Source organism: Platichthys flesus, chromosome 14 (genome assembly GCF_949316205.1).
Source record: "Platichthys flesus chromosome 14, fPlaFle2.1, whole genome shotgun sequence".
NCBI lineage: Eukaryota > Metazoa > Chordata > Actinopteri > Pleuronectiformes > Pleuronectidae > Platichthys > Platichthys flesus.
The window spans coordinates 2,205,161-2,225,664 of NC_084958.1; the positions used below are offsets into that span (position 1 = coordinate 2,205,161).

Sequence of the window (20,504 nt, forward strand, 5' to 3'; positions counted from 1 at the left end):
TTACTCCCGGGAATTCATTGGAGCTGCCAAACCCAGTGCCTCCACGTAAAGAGCATTCTCGCATTCGCACAAAACTATTCTTGTCAACATGACTCACTTTGATCATAACTCTGCTCCAAATGTTTTCCGTCTCCTGCCTTGATACTCCATCATCAAGATTTACAAAGGAAAAAAGAAAAAAAACATTTACGAGACGTAGTCATCAGTCCCATCAGGCGGTCTTCTGCTTTGACAAAGAGCAGTCTACACTAACAACTTTGATCAATCAGAGAAATCACATAATTACAATCACATCCTGTTTTTTTTTTTTAAATGAAAGAAGTTTTTTTTTTATCAGTAGCTCAATATTAAGATTAAATTGAATTAGATTGGTTTCTCCAGTGTAGGTGTGAATAGCACTGAGACTGCACTTGCTATTGGTTTGTATTACATTCCTTTTCACACACACTTTCACAGTATCTCACCTCTGCTCTTGTTAGATCTAGTTTGGAAACAGGCAGTATGAATATGTTACGTCTGCTATAGGGACAGCAATGTCATATTGACTTTCTGTTTCAAAGACTGATTTGTTTTGAGTGGTCAGAGGTGGTGAGTAGAGGCTAACCCAAACTGTTCTGAGGCCAGCACCAATATCAACGACTGACACCTTTCCAAAATGGATCACTATATATATATATATAATCACATGAACAAAGGGATTGATAAAGATTCCCTTAATTCAAAAGAACTGTTACCAACATATATGCTGAGTGGGACATTTTACAGTAATAAATAAAGGGCTCTCAAGTGGAGAAATTATTACTAGGGGGTGAATCTGGGTAATCTGGGACCTTTTAGCAAGTTGACTTTACTTTCTGTAATCCTTAAGATGTTTTCTTACCACACCAGAAGAAAGATCGGAGATAGAGTACTCAGCGGAGAAATGACACAGCTTTTAGTGTGCTTTGTGCCGAAAAGAATGAATTTGGTAATCTGGGACTATTGCTTTATGCTTAACAAAGATTTAATCACCAATGAGAAGGAAAATAAATAATTATTCATAGAAATGTCATTCATTCATATTGATTTATATAAGCCATATTAATTTACATAGAGAACCCTAGCCCAAATAAAGTAACTATAATATATATTTAAAACATTCTATTAAAGACAATAAAAATCAAATTCAATCAACAGCAGGCAAAAATAACAAAAACAGATTATTCTTTCTATTGGGGCTAGAGACCATCATCATACTCGATCACCCATTGCCGTCTCCAGATGTTTGGTGAAACAAGTTGCTGCAGACCACAGGACTTCTTCTTTGCTTTTTGGATAAGCTGTTTCGTTTACATAGCAAACTGATTAAGTTCAAGTTCACTAACCAGACCAGATCAGTCTAAACAGACGGACAGAATGGATTTACCATTAACTCCTGTCTGACAACTTCAGACCATAAGTTACATCTGTTTAGTTTATCTTTCTTTGTTCTTTACTTCAGGAAGTCCCAGGGTGCATATTCCCCCATCTGTAGAACTCAAATTACTGTCCTAGATGATCAATATCAATCATGTTTGATAAAGTGAGACAGCTTAAATGTGTTTGAAAAAAATTAAATAGAAAAAATTAAATTAATTGTATTTCTTGTGGTAATGGCAAATCCCCAGTCTCATGGAGCAGAGCTCATTTTTTTTATTGTGTTGCAGCTGAAGTTGTGGCCTCATATATTAAAGCCAGCTGAGGAATTTCTTCACATAAAACTCTGCCTTAAATACTTCACACATCTGGTGTTAGTTCAGAGAAGGTTAAAAGGAGGATTCAGAAATGAACGCGCCAGTTTTCGAACCCATAACTTCTCCCAGTGAAGAATACAATTCTGGTTTACGCAGCTGCTTCGGAGAATCTCATCGTTGTTTTGACATTTGCACAACAAAGAAGCAGAACAGGGAGAGTATCACTACGGCATCAGTGAAAGAAAAAAAGGAGGGTCACAGTGGTCCATATTCAAACGAGTTTAATACAGTTTAACAAAACAAAACTGCACAGACGTTACTGTTATAGACAGAGAGGTATGACAAATATGAATGAAAGAAGCTGGAAACCTGATTTTGTTACGATTACAAATCTCATGAAAAGACAACAAAAGTTTCTAATTTCTCCACTGTTTGTAAAAAGAATTTTCTGTAACGGCTGGCTCTGCAATTTTTAGCAAACTTGACACACACAGCTGGAAATGCATCATCTGTTGGAAACTATTCTCAGTGGCAGATGAATACATGTTGCTGCTAGGGTTTCCAACAGCAAGACAGTGTGTGTAAAAATACGCTACAGTATTTGTGTTCACAGTGATGAAAGAGCATGTTACCCGGTGCAACATTGTCGCTCACTGATGCTTTACACAACAAGGAAGCTCTAGGCACAGAGGAATAACATGAAATAGGCTTTTATACACACACAGACAGTACTTGTTAGTATTAACGATCAGGGCAGTTTTTGGTCTCCACATGGGATTTGTCTACTATGAGGAAAAAACTGAACATGACTAGTTATCTTTTAACATGTATTTTCACAGTCATTTGTTTTTTTCTGTGCACAGAAACTATAAGTTCTGCAAAAACTAAATCCGGGATGATCAACTTCTGGCCACTTCAAATAATTCTACATGATAAAGTGCCTCAAAGTGACACCTATTGGACAAAACACATCTCAACACATATGACTCAGTGCAGCAACATCTGATGTGTCATTTTTCCTGTGATTGTCTTTATCATAGAAACATGCACAACATCTGAGAGTGACACGTGTATTTTTGTGTTTGTTAAGAGGCCTGTGGTTGCAGGTCCTGAGTCTCTGTGCTGCTGTGTTTATAGTCTTTGTGTAAGTCCAATGGACCATACAGTGCCTCCAGTACAGCCAGCATTCTGCTCTGGACTGAATCCACTTGTTCTACTGGGCAGTATTCATCTAGACTGGACCTGAAAACACAGACACACACACATACAAGCACATTTAACCTTGCTTCCTCAACTACAACTATTTCCAAGATCGGCTTGATTAAAACAAATCCAACTCCAGCTTATGTGATGTGTCATTTACCTGGACACAGTGACCAGTGTAGGTCTGGGCAGAGGTGTCAGAAACAGCTGTACAGCTGTGATGAGTCTGTCGATCTCTTCCTCAGTGCTGATGTGATGAGGCAGCTCAACAGTGTCACAGGTTAATCCCGCCTGATGGACCTGAGAGAGAACAGGTAGGACAGGAGACGGAGATCAGATCAGACGTGAAGGGAGGAAAAGAGCGAGAGTCAGGGTGAGGAACAAAACATGGAAGGATTATTATGCTGCATGTATCTGCTGATAAATAATGAGCTGATAGGGAAGTGAGCCTGAGGATCAACAAAATCATAAGGCAAATTTCATTGCAATCCATCCAATAGCTGTCAAGATATTTCACTCCAAACCACAAATAATAACAACACTAATAAAAAAATACAATGATAATATTTATAAATCAAGAATTGAAGGCAAACATATCAATTTAAAGCATCTTGAAGATTTCAGCATATAAGTTCAGAAAAATATGAGTTAAAGTGCTTCTGAGGTCAAAAGTTAGATAAATAATAAAAAATTCTTAACGGATTAGTCAGTAAGATCAGATCCAGGAGAAAGACTTCAATGGTTTCAATTTTTTTTCTAAAAGAAAGCACACTCATGTCATTGGGTAAAATAAACAATTGTTTGGCTGTGTTTGTACCTTTACACAGTATAATAACACAGCATAATCGTTTATCAATACTACAGCTATGACTTTGATATGTCATGGTGGCTGCTGCAGAATTAGCACATTCACAGAGCAGACTACAGAACAGTGAATTACCTTATTCTTACCATCTCGTAGTCGGGCTTCGGGTTTCTTGACTTCAAACTGAAAACCAGTTGGGCTAATGAAGCCATTCTGAAAACACAAAGCAAGTCAGATCACACACTCTGACCTAGTCCAGAATCAATCCCCAATCTTCTGTCATTTTACCAGAGTGACTGAATTCTTATAATGGTTTCATGATCTAAATTCCCACCATAACAAGTGTACTACCTTGAGCTCTCACTGAGTTATGATGTAAAGTTAGTATGATTATTATTTTAACTTTTTATGAAAACTATTTTTATGAACAAGGAACCTGAGTTTCTGTTAGACAAAGAGAATAATCACTGCACAATCCTCCCAATGCACCGTGATCCAGCCACACACGTTTTCACTTAGTGTGAGGGGGTTGTGGGTGATTACAGATCATATTTCCACTGGTTCCTTTTGTTGCAGCTGTCGGAGCTGGACGACTTTCACCCCAAACGTAACATGATTACTATAGGCCCTCTTCACAGCAGACATTTTGATACAAAGCACAGGAGTCATTAGTCTTAATAATAACTGAACAGGATTCCACTCAATTACAGTTCCAGAGGTCTGAAATCTTTGACATTTACTGTCTAAGTGAACAGACATTTACAATACTATTCATGGCATTTTGTTTTATTTTCTCTAAAACACACCATATTGAAGTATGGGAGGGTGAGCAGAAAGTAATGTAAATGCCATTGTCAGCACTTTTTTCCTACACTTAAGTTGAGGTCACTACAAAGAGTTTATATTTCAGATTAAGAGCCCGGACAAGCAATATATAAAGTGTAAACCAAACAATGTCCTCACTTAAATTAAAACTGTACAATATGTTGTAGTCTTTTAATTTTCATATCTTATAGTTTTAGTTTACTTTTCTTGTGTGCTCGTTTCATTTAATAATGTATTGGATTTTTCCAGGTTTCCTGCTCTGAGCTTCTAGCTTAGAGTTACTGTTGTGAAAGGATTTATAGTCCCTTTGCCACTGGTCAAAAATCAACCAACACCCACTAACAATTGGCTTTTTGTCTGCAATGGGTAATCTGTGGTCTTTGTCCTATCTTTGCTTCTCCTGCATAAGAGCTCTGTGTTTTATATCCTGTGAGAAAGGCATGAAGGTAGACTCCTCCTACTGAATTTCATCAGCTTTACTGACATGTAATGGCAGAGATTAAAGTTTGTTTCCCCTCATCTGCTGAATATGGAGACTCTTCAACAGAAAAGGTGTTAGTAAGAAAAGCGGTGAGGTGTTTTTATACATTAGCCACTTTCCCACACAGCTCTTAAAGCCATATATTGATATCAACTGTATTCGCAAGCTGAGTACTCCCTAAATGATGGTCAACCCCATTTGATGTTCGTACCTTTTAAGAATTACATTAACTTCAAATTTAGGGTATATTTTATGTACATTTGAAACAATTCCACATGTGTTTAATTGTGATTAGAAAATATACAATAATGCAGCGTGGTATAACAGTGAAGTGAATCCAGAGAAGCTTTACCCGGGGTTACCGGCCCAAAGTTTAACAGTCTCTTCTCCATCGTCCTGTAGAAAATCTGCAAATGCTGCTTCCAGATCCTCTAACTGATGTATACGACGGTACACACAGTCATCAAGCTCCTCCTAGACACACATACACACACAGTTTATCTGTACACATACAACTCATGTCAATTATCTACACAAAACAAACACTGAACAAATTCTTTTGTTCAGTCATTGTGGTAAGGTTCCTGAAATAGGACAAATCACTGAGGCTCCAAGGAGGAAAAAAAGCTTGTGCTCCTAAAGTCACTAAATGTGAGTGTAGACTATTAGATAATACAAACTTTCAGTGGGTGAAATAAGGAATTAATGGGAGTGTCTGCTTCATAGGATTATGTTGTATATCTAAAATATACAAATATTATATGCGTTTTTTAATTATGAAACTATTACATACACATTTGCTGTATCTTGCCTCTCACAAACATACTGACAGACCTTTGCTCTAAAACAGCCTCAGTAATTTATGCAAATGTTCCTCTGAGTCTGCTCCATCAACATGATGAGATCACATCATCTCCGCAGATCTGTCTGGTGCACATTCCTGCTGCTAGTCTCCTGTTCTCCTACATCGCAGCAGCTCCACTGGGAGGTCAGTGAAATCTCTGGCGTGTCATTGTCCATCAAACAGAACACCTTTATGATGTGGTAGAACAAGAGACTGGCAGCAAGAACGTGCAGATGACAGATCTGATGATGGTGTGATGCCATCAAGTCGACATGGAGCAGAACCTCAGAGGAACATTTCCAAATGAATACACTTATGAATTAAAGTTCATAGCAAAAATAATGACACTATTAAAGAAATAGCGACAAGGAAAATACCAACAGTTTACTGTATGACCATATGCCCACATTATGTACTACTACTTGTACAACAAGTAGTCAAAGTTACATATAGAGAGACTTATATATTCTAGTTGTTCTTGCACTGAAATTATATACTGTCCCTCCTCACCCACTTGTGTTGCATAGGTACACTAGTATTTTCCTATATGTTCAGAAATGTTCAAACTATGTTTAATGTCCTACAATTTGTGTTCACCTGAAAGAGTGTGGCCGTTCACCTGAAAGAGTGTGGCCATTCAGAAATAGAAACGTGTCTGACCTTATCAGCATCAGGGCTGGGTCCTGTGAAGCGATAGAGCTCCTTCATGATGGCGTACTCTTCCTGGACACAGGGACAAGACAGAGTAAGACAAACAGACAGAGTCAAATTATGAATAAAGTGCTCGCTGATCTCGCCTCGTGCCCCTTGGGAGAATAATAACACTTTTGTTATTTCTCCAAAAGTGTTTTGTGGAATCAAACACTTTACCCACCCCTACATCAGCGTAGTCGTGAGTAGATAATGAGTACATTTTCATTTTTGGGTGAACTATCCATTCAATATGACTATCAATCAATCAAATTTTATTTGTATAGCCCATATTCAAAAATTACAATTCGTCTCATAGGGCTTAAACAGGATGTGACATCCTCTGTCCTTAGCCCTCAGCAAGAGCAAGGAAAAACTACTAAAAACCCTTTTAACAGGGTAAAAATACGTAGAAACCTCAGAGAGAGCCACATGTGAGGGATCCCTCTCCCAGGACAGACAGAAGTGCAATAGATGCCACGTGTAGGAAAACATCATCCAGATTAATAACTGATGTCTTCAAGATACTGCCCATAAAGGTGATACAGAATCAGGATCCATCCCTGTATGAGATCATTATTATGTAAATTCTAACCGAAATTCCAGCATCCTGGTAAGGCTGTTAAAAAAGCAACTTTCATCACACCTAATTAAAAAAGGTTAAAAAATTAAAAGTGGCAGTAAAAACTCTCTGCAATTGAACACATGACTACACTAAAAAGTATGTTGCGGAGCTATGTAGATGATTATAGAGTGGAGTCAACGAACGTACCTGTGTATACATTTCCTTGAAGGGATTCTTACAGGAGAAGAAATCCAGATCAATGTCCAGGATGTATGGCTCTGTCTCACTTAGACACGGAGATATTCTCTTAATAACATAACTGGTTGATCCTTCCTCTTCATCAGGATCATCTCCCAAGCGTGTCACAGTGCTGGACTCTTTTGCAATGATGTTGCTGCCCTCTGCTGGCAGGACTGTGGCAGACGACTTGGTCTCAGAGGAGCTGGCTTCGCCTGCCTTACTGCTATCTGTCCTGCGTCTCTTCATGAGCAACCCGTCTGTGTCCTCCTGGGTTTTCTTGTCTGAAATGAAAGGTGAGAAGAGGCAGCATAAGGCCATGTAAGATCATCACCTTTCCTTCCTCCTTAGTGGGCTGGATGAATCAAAGATATGATAAAGGAATGATAGGACACAGGGGAGAAAGAGAAAAAATGAACATAAGGAAGAATACAAATAAAAGGAGAGTAACCATTTTCCTCTCTCTCTCCCTCCCGCCTATCCCTCTATGATCTCTCCCCTCTTTTCCCCATTTTGGTCGAGGCAGATGGCTGACCACATTGAGACTGGTTCTGCTGGAGCATTTTTCCAGCTAATGAGGGAGTTTTTTCTCTCTAGAGTTGCCAAAGTGCTGCTCCTTGTGGGAACTGTTGGGTCTCTATCTTTTTAAGGTCTTGACCCTCTATGTTAAGTGCTTTACGAAAGTGCATATCATGATTTGGCACTACAAAAATAACATTGTTTGTATAATCAAAAGCGAATAGATAAAAAATCAATAAAGTAAAAATACAAAACAAAGAAAATTATTTTTTTATAAATATATATATATTTATATATATATAGGGGATGGACACAACACCTCAATAACCTGAACAATATAATGCATGCAGTATAAATACTACCATCATTTATTTTCTGAATATTTTGCTTTTATTTTTGTATTCACAAAAGAGAGTTTAAATAACCAAAGTAACACATTGTCTGAGTGATAAGTGTGGGTGCCATAAAGGCACATTGCTTTTATTTGCTGTAAGAAGAAAAAGGACAACAGCTACCACTGTTTTAGAATGCATTGGAAAAGAGGATGGTTCAACCCTGAAGACCATGCACAGTGAGAATATATCTTTAACAGCATAGAACAGTTCTGTAGCTGACACTATTTCAGTAGCATGGAGTAGAGTTTTCAAAGATTGCTCATGAAATTTTAGGAAATATATATTTTCCTTGTGTATATCAAACTTCGAGGTGAAGCCCATTGGCCAGCTTTCATTTAGCAAAAGGCATTCAAAAAGAAAAACAGTGTTTCCCATTAATTACCTAAAATGCTTTGTTCCCCCCTCCAGATTTATGATGATCTGGTGTATTTTTTTTACATCTCTCCTGATAAAATCAACGATTTCTAGCTTTGTGTTTGTACCGTTGATTCACTGCAAACCTGTGTGCACTGCCCTTTGCCCTGATGTTGTTCTCTCTCTGTGGTAAAAAAAATCCATAAAGTTTATACTGTCCTCAGCAGGTGGGCAGACCTCAGCACAACACCTGCCCTCTCTGTGTACCTGTCAGTTGGGCGCACATGAAATTGTGCTGTGTACGTTTACTCTCAGCAAAAACAATATTTAGCACTTATCAGCCTGCACTGATCAGAAGGGTTTCAGTCTTTCAAAGGACCAAATCTATTTTGACTGTCCAAAAATCTGCTCAATCATCAAATGTATCAATTGAACAGATCGCCTGCTCATATCTTGTACATCTTCTAACAATATACTCCAGGTACAAACCTGTGAGTAATGAATGACTTGCTTTGACCGGATTGACTTTGACCACGTTCAGTCCGAGAGGTTTAGAGTTTTCCAGCTGCTCCTCACAAACATAAAGACCATCACTGAGGAAGTAGTCGTCCGTACTGGTCACTCTGCACAGACAGGAGAGGACCAAGACAGACAGGGGGAAACAGAGACAGAGATTGGGAGAAGGTTAATAAAGATTATGATAAAAGGTAAAATCATGACAGCTTTATGAAGAAATCCAGGATGTTTGTGTTGTAGTGTGACCCTACCTGATGGTGGTGGTGGATGAGTCTCTGCCCACAGACATCCTGTGCTCTCCCTCTCGGATCTGCTGGGCCCAGTATGGATGCAGCCATGCTACCCAGGACACATGGCCGGCATAGACCATGGGCATTATCCAGTTTTCTATACTCAACTCACTGGAGGGAAAAAAAGAGGAAATATTACCCCAAATGCCAATTGTCATGGTCCAACACACACCTGTGCACTGCTGCAAGACACTGAATCAAGTAGTATCTCAGAACATACTTGTTGAGAGGCAAACAGCCATAAAGGACAGCAGTCCAACTGTGATACTGCAGGTTTTAAGGTATCTCTCTCTCTACCCTCAACCAAGTACAATAGAGGTGAATGAAACTTTGTTTGTGGTGCTTGGAAAAGTAACATGAACATTTTTCAGAGAAACCCATTATTGTGGATTGGGGATTTTCACACTGGGAGGCGTAGCTCCACAGCATGGGGGACAGGCTTGAGGAGAAGATACTGTGTGAGGTGAAAGGAACGAGCAGTTTGGGGTTCTAAAAACCACAGGAAGGTAGTTTTTTGTAATGTTTCCCATTGATGCGGCCTGTTTTTCAGCACAGCCACAGCTAACACTACAGCTGTGGCTGTTGCTGTGGCTGTGACATACAGCTCATGGAAGAAATTAAGGTTTTTTCTTAATCTTTTCTACGATCAGTGGCTAAATTTGTTCACAATTGAATTGGCCCTATGGCAACATTATTAACAGCTATAATTATCACCTAGTAATTGAAATCAATACAGCTGTATGCGTAAGGAGTAAGGAGCATTTTTAACCGAGAACCTACGGAGCCAGGGCATTTAGGGAACAGTCCTCACTTTCTGACCCACTTTCAAAGGGTTAAGACTTGAATTTAGGTTTAGGGTCACGGGACACAAGGTAACTTTATATCAATTTTGTTTTTTTATATAAGATTCTATTATGGCAAAGAAGATATCCAGATGAATAGGTTGAAGGTTATCGGTACCTTTGTCAGGACCATTTTAAGCAAAGACATTACAAAGTGAGGACAATTTGACCGGGTCTCACTTTTTCAGAGGACCGTTTGAGGGTTAAGACTTGGTTTAGGTTAGTATGGATGCAGCCATGCTACCCTAACCTTAACCAGGTTAGGGTAAGGGGCTACAAACGTGTGCGTTTGGGTGTGTATATGTGTGCGTGTGTGTCATCAAGGCAAAATATAGTCATGGAGACACCTATTGTAGGTGAAACTACCACTGAGGAGTTCTTTTGAGAATCATCTTCCATGTGCATGTGTGTAGTGGAGACCTCATGAAAGGCAGTTTGGGCAAATTAGAGTATTTGGCCTCACTTTTAGGAGTTGTTGTGTCTTCCATCTATAGTTTATGGGTGATTACTGACTACCTGTATAATAATATAGAATGTAATACTGTGTAGGCATCTACACAACATATTGTTGTTCAACCACAGCCATAAACATTCAGTCAATATGTGAATGAGCACAAAGCTGGCATCGGACCACACTCATCTTTGAGCTCTGCCTTCTCTGATCTCAACTACAACCAGTAAACTTTTGCTAAAACATATTTAGAGAGACACTTCCTTCATAGAAAGTAATTTTTAGTTTGAGAGAATGATGATCAATTGTAAAGCTTTGGGTTCCTGTGATCAGGGAGAACAGCAGTGGCTCTTTGGTTTGTTGAAACACGGCCACGTACATGGACATTCTGACACTTTTTCTGTGGATATGGATTTCACATAAAGCAGGAAGGTATGATCAAAGAGGAAACCACCACAGTCAGCTGAGTATATGAAAACCTATAAATAACATGCACTTATTTCCAATTCAAGCCCACAGTGTGAGTGCTCTGTCCAAACCACGTAACCCTCTTTCATGGCAGTGAGAGAGAATGAACTGAGCTGCATTGTAACATGCAGTATGTTCCAAACTGATCCTACCTGATCAGACTCTCCTTATCAAAGACTGTGTCAGCGGGCATGTTGACAGGGATAAGTAGATCCGGATGAGAGTCCAAATGAACCATTTTTATGTTCTTGTCTGGGAGGTGCCTCGATGCAATAGCACGGTAGATGTGACACACCACCTATTCAAGACACAGTGAAATAAACCATTCAAATAATTTGAGGGTTGTGAAGGGCACATACACAAATATAGATATATTTCACATATTCATTGAAATAAATTATATGACAACTTCCCTTTTCACTAGTGAGAAGATTGTTCCTAGCTTAAATGTAATTTCCATTTCAGGAACAAATTTAAATTCTGACATATCAACAGACTTGGATATGTGCTCTAAATTGAATATACTTTTCCATCAAACATGGGATAAAAACAAGAATCCTGAGAGGGAGATGGAGGCAGTCCCAACTGACGCTAGTTGAGAGGCGGGGTACACAATGGACAGTCTTAACAGATATTAAAGGAGTAGTTCACCAAAAAACAATATTTCACTCATTATCTACCCACCACTATGCCGATGGAGGGGTGGGTGAAGTGTATGAGTCAACAAAACACTTCTGGAGTTTCAGGGGTAAACAAAGAACCAGCTAAATCCAATACAACTGAAGACATTCGGGACTTATCATCAGACGTAAAAAAACAAGCCTACATGCAAACGACAGTGAAGCATAACCTACTTTTTGTTTAATTCAAACTTTATATTTTAAGTAAACTTTTATTCATTTTATTTAATTTACCTTTTATTTATTGTTTAAAAGTAGCCTAAGTGGCATACATTTCTTAATCTGTCTGTCAGTTTGTGTGCAGTTGACAGGGACTATACAATAATAGGGCACATTTTTATTTATTTTCTCTATTGGCTGCCCGGCGGTTATTAAGTTAATGTTAATATTTGAAATAAAACTTGTAAAGCTCTAAGTGAATTGGACTGTGTTGTCCTTGAAGGTATGAATCAACTGTTTACCATGGTCCAGTATTTAAAAAAAAAAATCTTAATATCGCATAGCAATACCTAAGTATTGTGATTGTATCCAATCAGGAGGTCCCTGCCAATTCCCGTCCCTAATTACGAGTGACAAAAGGAACTGGTAATAAATATAAGATACTAATACAAATTTAATCTTCTCTTATTAGTAGTGCCCCTCACATATCTTTGAAATGCAGTTCTAGATATCTGAAATTTAATTGGATGTCGGAAATTCCATTTTTTGAAGCAACGTAAGCATCGTGAGCACGGACGCCAGCTGTTAGCATCGGTTCTGCGCCTCTTCTGGAGCTGCAGCGCTGATCTCTGAGCAGCTGAGACTAGAGAAACTCTGTGTTTTTTAACTGTTTCCACTGATAAGAAGTTGCCGGTCAGTCAGTGAGTCTAAGCATGTGAGAGGGTCGGGGGGCGGAGCCCCGGGGCCTGTGTGTGTGTCCGCTATCTAGGAGCGCACACACGCACGCACGCACTCCCCCGCTCCTGGTATTTCATGATGGCCGGATACGATGATGATTTAAAAAATGAACGTGAACCCGACTTTTGTCTGTGGTGTTTGTTCGTCTGTTAGCAGGATTATACACAAATTACTGGACGTGGACAGATTAACCTGAAACTTGGTGGAAGGATGTGCAATAGGTCAGGGGAGAATTTAACACATTTTGGTGCGGATCTGATTCAGGGAGCGGAGCCAGGATTTTATTTTCTTCAATTTCTCAAGCATTGTGAGATCAGGTGGGTTTTTTAAAACATTTGTTGATCTCTCAGTGAATAATTCATGAATCTTGATGAAAAAAACAGGTACGATTAGAGGACTGATATTTAATGTATGCATTTGGTGCACATCCAAACAAAAACTGCTGGGCCTTGATGGAGTGCCCTCTGCTTAGAATTATCATTAAATGAGTCTGAATAGATGTTACCGGTAAAAGTTGACAAGTCATTATCAAGTTTCAAGAGAAGTGAATTCTAGATATATTTTATCAGGATCGTTAGTGCTGCCAGTCAAAATTACATTAGGGATTCTTGAATGTCAAATAGCAACTGTTAATATTTACGATTTCTGTTCCTGATATAGATTAAATGTTAAAACAGCCAACCATAGTGTTTGTGCAGCAGTAATGACCATGTTACTGGCACTACAAAGACACAGAAAAGAAAACAATACAATAAATAAGCTGCACTTTGCCAGAGCAAATATAGGCACTTAGCTGCAGAGGTTGATACGTCCGGAGAGATATTACCGGAGGCCCAGGATGATTTACCTCTGATCTGGAGGAGAAATCTGGCCCACAGCCAATACTGCTGCAGACTTTTGGCACAGAATGAGTTGGTTACAGATTCTTTTTTATCTTCCACAACACTCTCAGGACCACTGTGATTATGTCAAACTTATCTGATTAGAAATCTCGATCTTTCTCACCAGGGCCACAACTAACAATTATTTTCATTATTAAGGTAACTTTTTTCTTGATGGATTGTTTATTCATTGCGCCAGGAGATGTCGAAAATTGCCATCTCAGGTACCAAGAGCAGAATGTGATGTATATTTGCAAACATAAAAATCAAATAAAGGTGAAAAAATCTTCACGTTTGGTGTGTTGGTTAATCTAAATGAAAGACCTGAATTAAACAATTCCTTTAATAGTTGCTAATTTTTTTAAATCACCTAATTGATGACTGGACAACAGATAATTACTGCATCTCTTTTCTTATTTGAATCATTCAAAATATTGAGAACTAAATTCACCTAGGAGAGGAAACCAGACCTCTAGAGACAACAAGGTGGTGCAATGTTATCTAAAGTTTGCGAGACAGCTGTAATGAAGGAGGAGCAGTGGATGGATGTGTCAGGAACCAACACGGCATCTTCTCAACCCAAACACCTGATAGCATTCTGGTCAAAGGCAAAAGCTAATGCACAACTTATTATAACGTCAAATGAAAATGTGCACATAAAGCTTTGAGCTGCTCTGTGCTGGTTTCTTGTTGCATTAACAATTGATTTCCGGTTCTGATAGCAAGCTACATTTCTAACTCATCGTCTGTGGCTGGTTTTTTGGAGGTTCCCATATCTGGAATGCAGCCTTTGTCAGTTTCTCACCAAAAGTATGGGTCACAGTGCCTATAGAAACCAGAGAAGTCAGCTCACTACACATAATCCAACAGAAAGTTAAGTACTTCTCTCTTCACTTCAACCTTTAACTCACTCTGACTTGTCCGATCCCCTCAGACTTGTGTGCACTTATGCAATTATTTTAATTTCATTTATGTATTATACTTGTTTTGTACCTCCATCAAGGACATTATGTTTGTATTTAGAGAAGTGATATCTCTGAGCGTGAACAATCTGGTGCAGCTTGATTGAATTTAAGGGGACTGCTGCATGGGTTCTGTTGAGGTATGTGCTATACTGAGTTTTTCATTGTTTCTGTTTTACTTTATTCATTCATATATATATATTATTTTATTTTGCATCTTATGTGACCTTTGCTCTGGTATTTTTTCTATGTTTTATGTTTATTCAGTCTATGTCCATGTGCCACACTCAGTGTGTGTTTCATTTCTTGCAAAGCAATTTGAGATACACACTTGTATGAAGGATGCTTTTCAGAACAAATATTATTAGGATAACTGAAGGTGATGTGCAGCAACATGATAATATCACTAACAATAGTCATCATCATGGTAAACATCATGCAGTGTGGGAATGTTTCTCTGGGTAGTTTGTGGTCAGAGGAATCCAACTTCCTATACAGACTGCTTTTAATGGGTTTGTTCAGCTAACGTTGTAGTAATCTGGGTATGCACACACAAACAGACACACAACTAACTGTACATGTTCAGCGGACACACAACAGTGCAGCCTTACGTCGTTGTGGTCCTCCACGATCCACACCGGCAGATCCTTGTAGACCCTCTTCAGCGGTGCACGGCTCATTTTGACAGAAGGGAACTTCCGCTCACACTGATGTTACCGATAGACGTGACTTCAGGTAATACAATGTTGTGTTATGTCCTCCTACAGCACACACACACAGAGTGACAGACACGGTGACAAACACATACACACAGCAACAGGTCATAAAACCAGCTGCTGACACGGGGCGACCTGCACGAGCGAGCTAACATATACCCCGGAAATGACGGATTGTATTTATATCCGTGCAGAAACAAGAAGCGGGATGAAAACAAACATTCCGTGTGGGTTAAAGCTTTAATATGATGAAGATGACAATACATGATTAACGCAAGGTTGATTAAATCTATTTTAAATTTTTGACGCATTATATAAGAGAAACTGTTGAATTTACAGATTCAGAGACGGTAAATGTACATGAATCACTCTGTAAAATACACTGAAAATACATGTAGCATTATGAAGCAACATAATTTAAAAGTTTATCGAGTCATGTTGTCTATGAGCATTACTTATGTATCTTGAATAATTTCTGTAAGAAAATACGCCAGTGGTTCTGTGATTTAAGTAATATAGTAATACATTAAGTAATAATAATGATATATATATATCATTATTATTAATCAATGTATTTTATGCATGTATATATATATATATACAAATTATTATTATTATTAGAACTTCAGGGATTTCAATCTGTCCATTTAAAAAAAAAGCACAAGGGATTGTGAATCAATTTCTCATGCTTTGGTGCAAATGAAAGTGACAACAGGTACAATTAGGAGGCAAAAGTAAGACACCCCCAAACAAGGGAATGTTTTACAAGTGATGGCTACAAACGATTTCTCCTCCTTTTCCTTCCTGACTTATTCTTCTCTGTATGAACAGGAGGAGCACTGCCAGAGCTCTACAAAATGACCTGCAGCAATTTACTTATGTGCATGTTTCTGACCAAACTGTCAGAGACAGACTCCATGAGGGTGGCACACTGTGCCTCTAGTGGGCACCTGTGCCACTAGAGGCTGCACGATGCCACAGCACCGTGCAGCTCAATTGGCTTTTGCCAGAGAACACCAAAATCGGCAGGACGGCCACTGGCGTCCGGTTCTCTTCACAGATGAGAGCAGGTTCACACTGAGAACATTTGACAGGCTTGAAAGAGTCTGGAGAACCGTGGTGAACGCTAAGCTGCCTGTAACATCATTCAGCATGACCGGTTTTGTCAGTGGGTCAGTGATGGTCTGGATGATAGTACTTGGAGGGTCGCACAGACCTCCATGTCATAGCTAGCAGTACCCTGACTGCTGTTAGCCATTGGGATGAAATCCTCAGAGCTATTAAAAGACCTTACATTGTTCTATTGGGTCCTGGGTCCTTCCTGGTGCAGGACAATATCCAGCATTTTACTGCCAGGTGGCAAATTACATAAAGCAGAGCATGGTGGCCGAATGGTTAGGCATTGGTATCGTAAACCGAAAATCATGCCTGCAGAACGGTGATGCCAAAGATTGTGTAGTATGGCTACTGCTTCAGTCAGCTTACCAAAGATAAAAAAAAGTCTATCCCACTTCTGAAAAAAACATGAATACTTTTACATTATCTGCAACAACATAATTAATAATTCTCATCTTAAAGGTGACAGTGCATAATAAAAACACAGAAGAGATTTTTATGATAATATATCAAATTTAGTGGAACATTTTTGAAAGTCTAGACAAAAGAAAAAGAAAAAAGTTTCTATTAGATTGTGTAATCAGTAACTCTTCCAACACACAAATGGAAACTCAGCTCCTGAAAAGATTTTTCCTCAGACCATCTCTATCAGTTGGACCAGTGTTTCTGTATAGATGTGAAATGGGATTTATTCACTATGTGTGTATATATGTGTGTGAGAGAGACTCTGCTCATATATCCTCCCTTTGATCTTGGTGGCCTCTGAGAGCAATGGGAGGCTTTGATCTCTCCCATCCTATCCTTTCAGTTTGGACCACAGCCCATAGGAGATGACAGCAGGACGATGAGTGGAGGTAGCAACACAGACAGAAGAGGGGAAGAGTGGAGGAACGTAAGAGAAAAAAGAAAGATTAAAAGTATAGCAGCATACTTGGTGTAGGGCTGGAAGAGAGATTGGGAAGACAAAAGAGAATGAACAAAAACACAGCAGGAAATTTGCTCTCAACGAAAGAAAGATAGTAATGGGAGCAAAAAGAGAGGAAGACTGTAAGAAAAAGAACTCTTCTCAGGGAAGAAATAATGCTTACTACTATGTGATGGGGTATTTTCGCATTCCAAAATAAGATTTAATTTCTCTATTATCTGTCTTCAATGTCAAGCATTTCTATTGATTAGAGCTTTATATGCCCAGATTTCGTTTTTTCTGTCTCCACCATTCAGTGGTGCTAAATCTATTTTATTGCTCTGCATTGAAAAGCTTCAACAGCAATAATACTTTTAAGAAATAATGCCACATTTTCACTGAAGAATCCACAAAATACAGATTTTGCTATATGTATATTATTTATTCAGTAGAAACTACCACCTTGCAAATTCATTCCTCTGCTGTATTTGCATTTGTCAGCATTTGTGTCTCTGTCTCCACCCAGCTCTTAATTATCTTTATATAGAAATTGTTCAAGTAGTGCATGGATGGTATAACAGCAAACTGGCTGTAGCAAGACCAGATAATTCCCCAAAGATTCAATAATTACGTTTATGATTGCACAGGATATTTTTTTAACCTTCTTACAATTAAACAGAAAGTGACAAAAATGTTAGCAATAAAACTGGTAAATAAAATATAATATATATATATCAATTTTTTTCCCAAAGATTTACCAAGTAGTCATCGTCATCGAAAATGCCCTTTATTACTCCTCAGGGTATGGTTATACAATTATAGAAGTAATTCAAAGGGAGCTCCTTCACCAGGAGGCGTCCCAAGAGTTATTTATACGGTGACACTTACATGTCCTCTGTCGGCTTGAAGCTCATGTTAAATCTTTCCACTAAACTAACTGTTATCAGCTTCTAGTTGCTCTTGGAGTAGCTCTTTGAGGCATGTAATTCTGTGTATATGTGTGTGTGTGTGCATTGAGCACATTTATGATGGATCACTTTAATGAAATTTGCTCAGTGCTTTTCATCCATTCGCTAACACCCCACTGTTTCCAATCTCTCTCTGTCTTTTGCCCTTTCCACTGACTCTCCTTCATTCTGCTTTCATTTCACACTGCCTCTGAAATGAAAAAATGTAAATTGTTTTTCCTTCTGATCAAAAGGATGAAAGCAGGGATATACTTGGCTTTGCTGATTGCATTAGATTGGAAGTGAATAGAGGGACAGCGATTTAGAAATTCCTGAATCATTTTTCCCTCGCAAAATAACATCAGGCATCAGAGTTCAAAGGGACTGATTTCAATGGAGTCCTTGGCTGCTTCCCTCTTTGTATGCGAGTGCAATGTTTCTGCTGTCACCTCTGGTTCGAGAGACATACCAGGATATGTGGTTTTTCAAATAAGAAAATCTAGGATCTAGGTTCAATGTGACCTGCATAGCTCGAATATGACACAATTTATTTCATTACATTTTTACTCCTTTAATTACAAGGAAGAATCCAAGCTTCGGGATGGGTTTGATTAAGGGAGCGGATCCAGGAATTCTGGAAAAAGACACATTGATTTGTTTTTTACTTATTAACTGTTCAATTTTATTCAGGTGACTTATAAACACACCATTACAGTTGTGAAGGTGACTGAAGACAAAAGCATCCAAGGGTTTTTCTTGCTGAAACATAGGTCCCTAAAATCTCAAAATGTTCTTACATTTCTGGAAAGTGTCTGTTAAAACTTAGGTCTGAGTCCTTGAAAACACACGATTTCTGAGGTTTGTGGTTTGTAACCCAATCGAAGAATATTTGTCCTTGTCTCCAAAAAATGGTTTTGTCTTTGCGTTATTAAAAAACAATTCTGGCACATCCAATCTTTCAATGTACCATCTCAGAGCCTGTCTGGGTTGTGGTCCCCAGAATGGTTATTTAGATTTCTATGTCATCTGCAGAATTAGAATCAAGTTTGAAAAAGGTTGTTGGCAGATTTTCAAGGCTCATAAGGAGTATTTCCGATGTTCTATAATGTCTTCCAAGATGTTGTGGTTAATGGGATCAAATTGTGTAATGCTGCTTCAGTTGATTTAAAATGGACACAGCTGCAACACATATTCTAAATCTGATAGGGAGGCATTGACTGCTTGTCTGCCTTTCTGAATTCAATGAAGAAGCTGGGAAAGTTATGGCAGGCCCTGGTGTTTGGAAGTGCCGGGACTTTTTGACACAGGAATATTTGTTAGCCTGTGGATGGCTCAGCTTTTTGACACGGCCTCTTTTTCTATTCTGACCAGCACTGCAATTCCCCATGGAGATGCCTGTGACGTTTTTGTCAAAACTGGTGAAGGCAGATTGAGGGTGTTTGGGGGGGAATTAGAGGAGAACAGGGCAGGGAACACATTGGGGCCCAGCGGCAGTGACAGCTTTTTCATCTGGTCAGTGAACTCCAACAGAGTGAGTGGGGGTGGGGATGGGGGGTGCTTGCTGGATATAGACGGTGAATCCACACACACACACTTGTCAATGTAGCATCATTCTCCTCTCTGCTCTATGTCTCTCACGATTAAAACTCGACAGGCGGGGCTGAGGTGACTGAGAGGATTGACAGATACACATGGTTAATTTAAGACCATGAGAAAGTGACGTTGCAAAATTGTGTTTCAGAATTCATTTTCAATGAGTTTTAATTTAAATATGCAACCAGCTCCAGAATCATTACATTACCTGATAAAGAGGTGCAAAATTAACTGCAGTGACAAAACGATGCAAAACAACTAATGGGCAAATTGTTGTTTGATGAATAAATAAATGCATGGATGTCTCAAAATATATATAAGAAAAAAGATGATCTATATAAGTGATTGTTCAGCCACTAATTTGTTTTGGGCAAACTGAAACACAGAACACTACAAACACACAGCAACAGTGTGAACTGACCTATAGCCTCTGAACATTATACCCTGAGTTAGCCTTAGTGCTCTCTGTGTGTGTGTTGTTCTTACATAATGTCTTAGCAACACAAGTATGGATTTTCTCCAATATCGGTGGAAGGGTATCTCAACATATTGTCCAAACAACACATTTCCAAGATATCTCAGCAAGTAATAGGACTAGAAAGACCATCTTA

At 38.8% G+C, this 20,504-nt stretch overlaps 1 protein-coding gene across 3 annotated transcripts; it reads right to left on the reverse strand.

Annotated features, from left to right (window-relative positions):
- Positions 1-1,976: 1,976 nt before the first annotated feature.
- Positions 1,977-15,497, reverse strand: c14h5orf22 (chromosome 14 C5orf22 homolog). Of its 3 annotated transcripts, none has more exons than XM_062405103.1 (10): positions 15,229-15,497; positions 11,350-11,495; positions 9,398-9,547; positions 9,120-9,253; positions 7,333-7,646; positions 6,531-6,593; positions 5,379-5,500; positions 3,867-3,933; positions 3,076-3,215; positions 1,977-2,954 (listed from the first exon to the last, which is right to left on the reverse strand). In XM_062405103.1, exons 1-10 carry the CDS (start codon positions 15,295-15,297, stop codon positions 2,798-2,800), a joined length of 1,362 nt encoding a protein of 453 aa, XP_062261087.1. In that variant the 5' UTR covers positions 15,298-15,497; the 3' UTR covers positions 1,977-2,797. The 3 variants fall into 3 exon arrangements, 2 of the variants coding, with proteins under 2 accessions (XP_062261087.1, XP_062261088.1); XR_009924149.1 differs by having other exon boundaries at positions 2,821-2,954; positions 3,856-3,933; positions 15,229-15,491; XM_062405104.1 differs by lacking the exon at positions 11,350-11,495 and having other exon boundaries at positions 15,229-15,491.
- Positions 15,498-20,504: the final 5,007 nt, after the last annotated feature.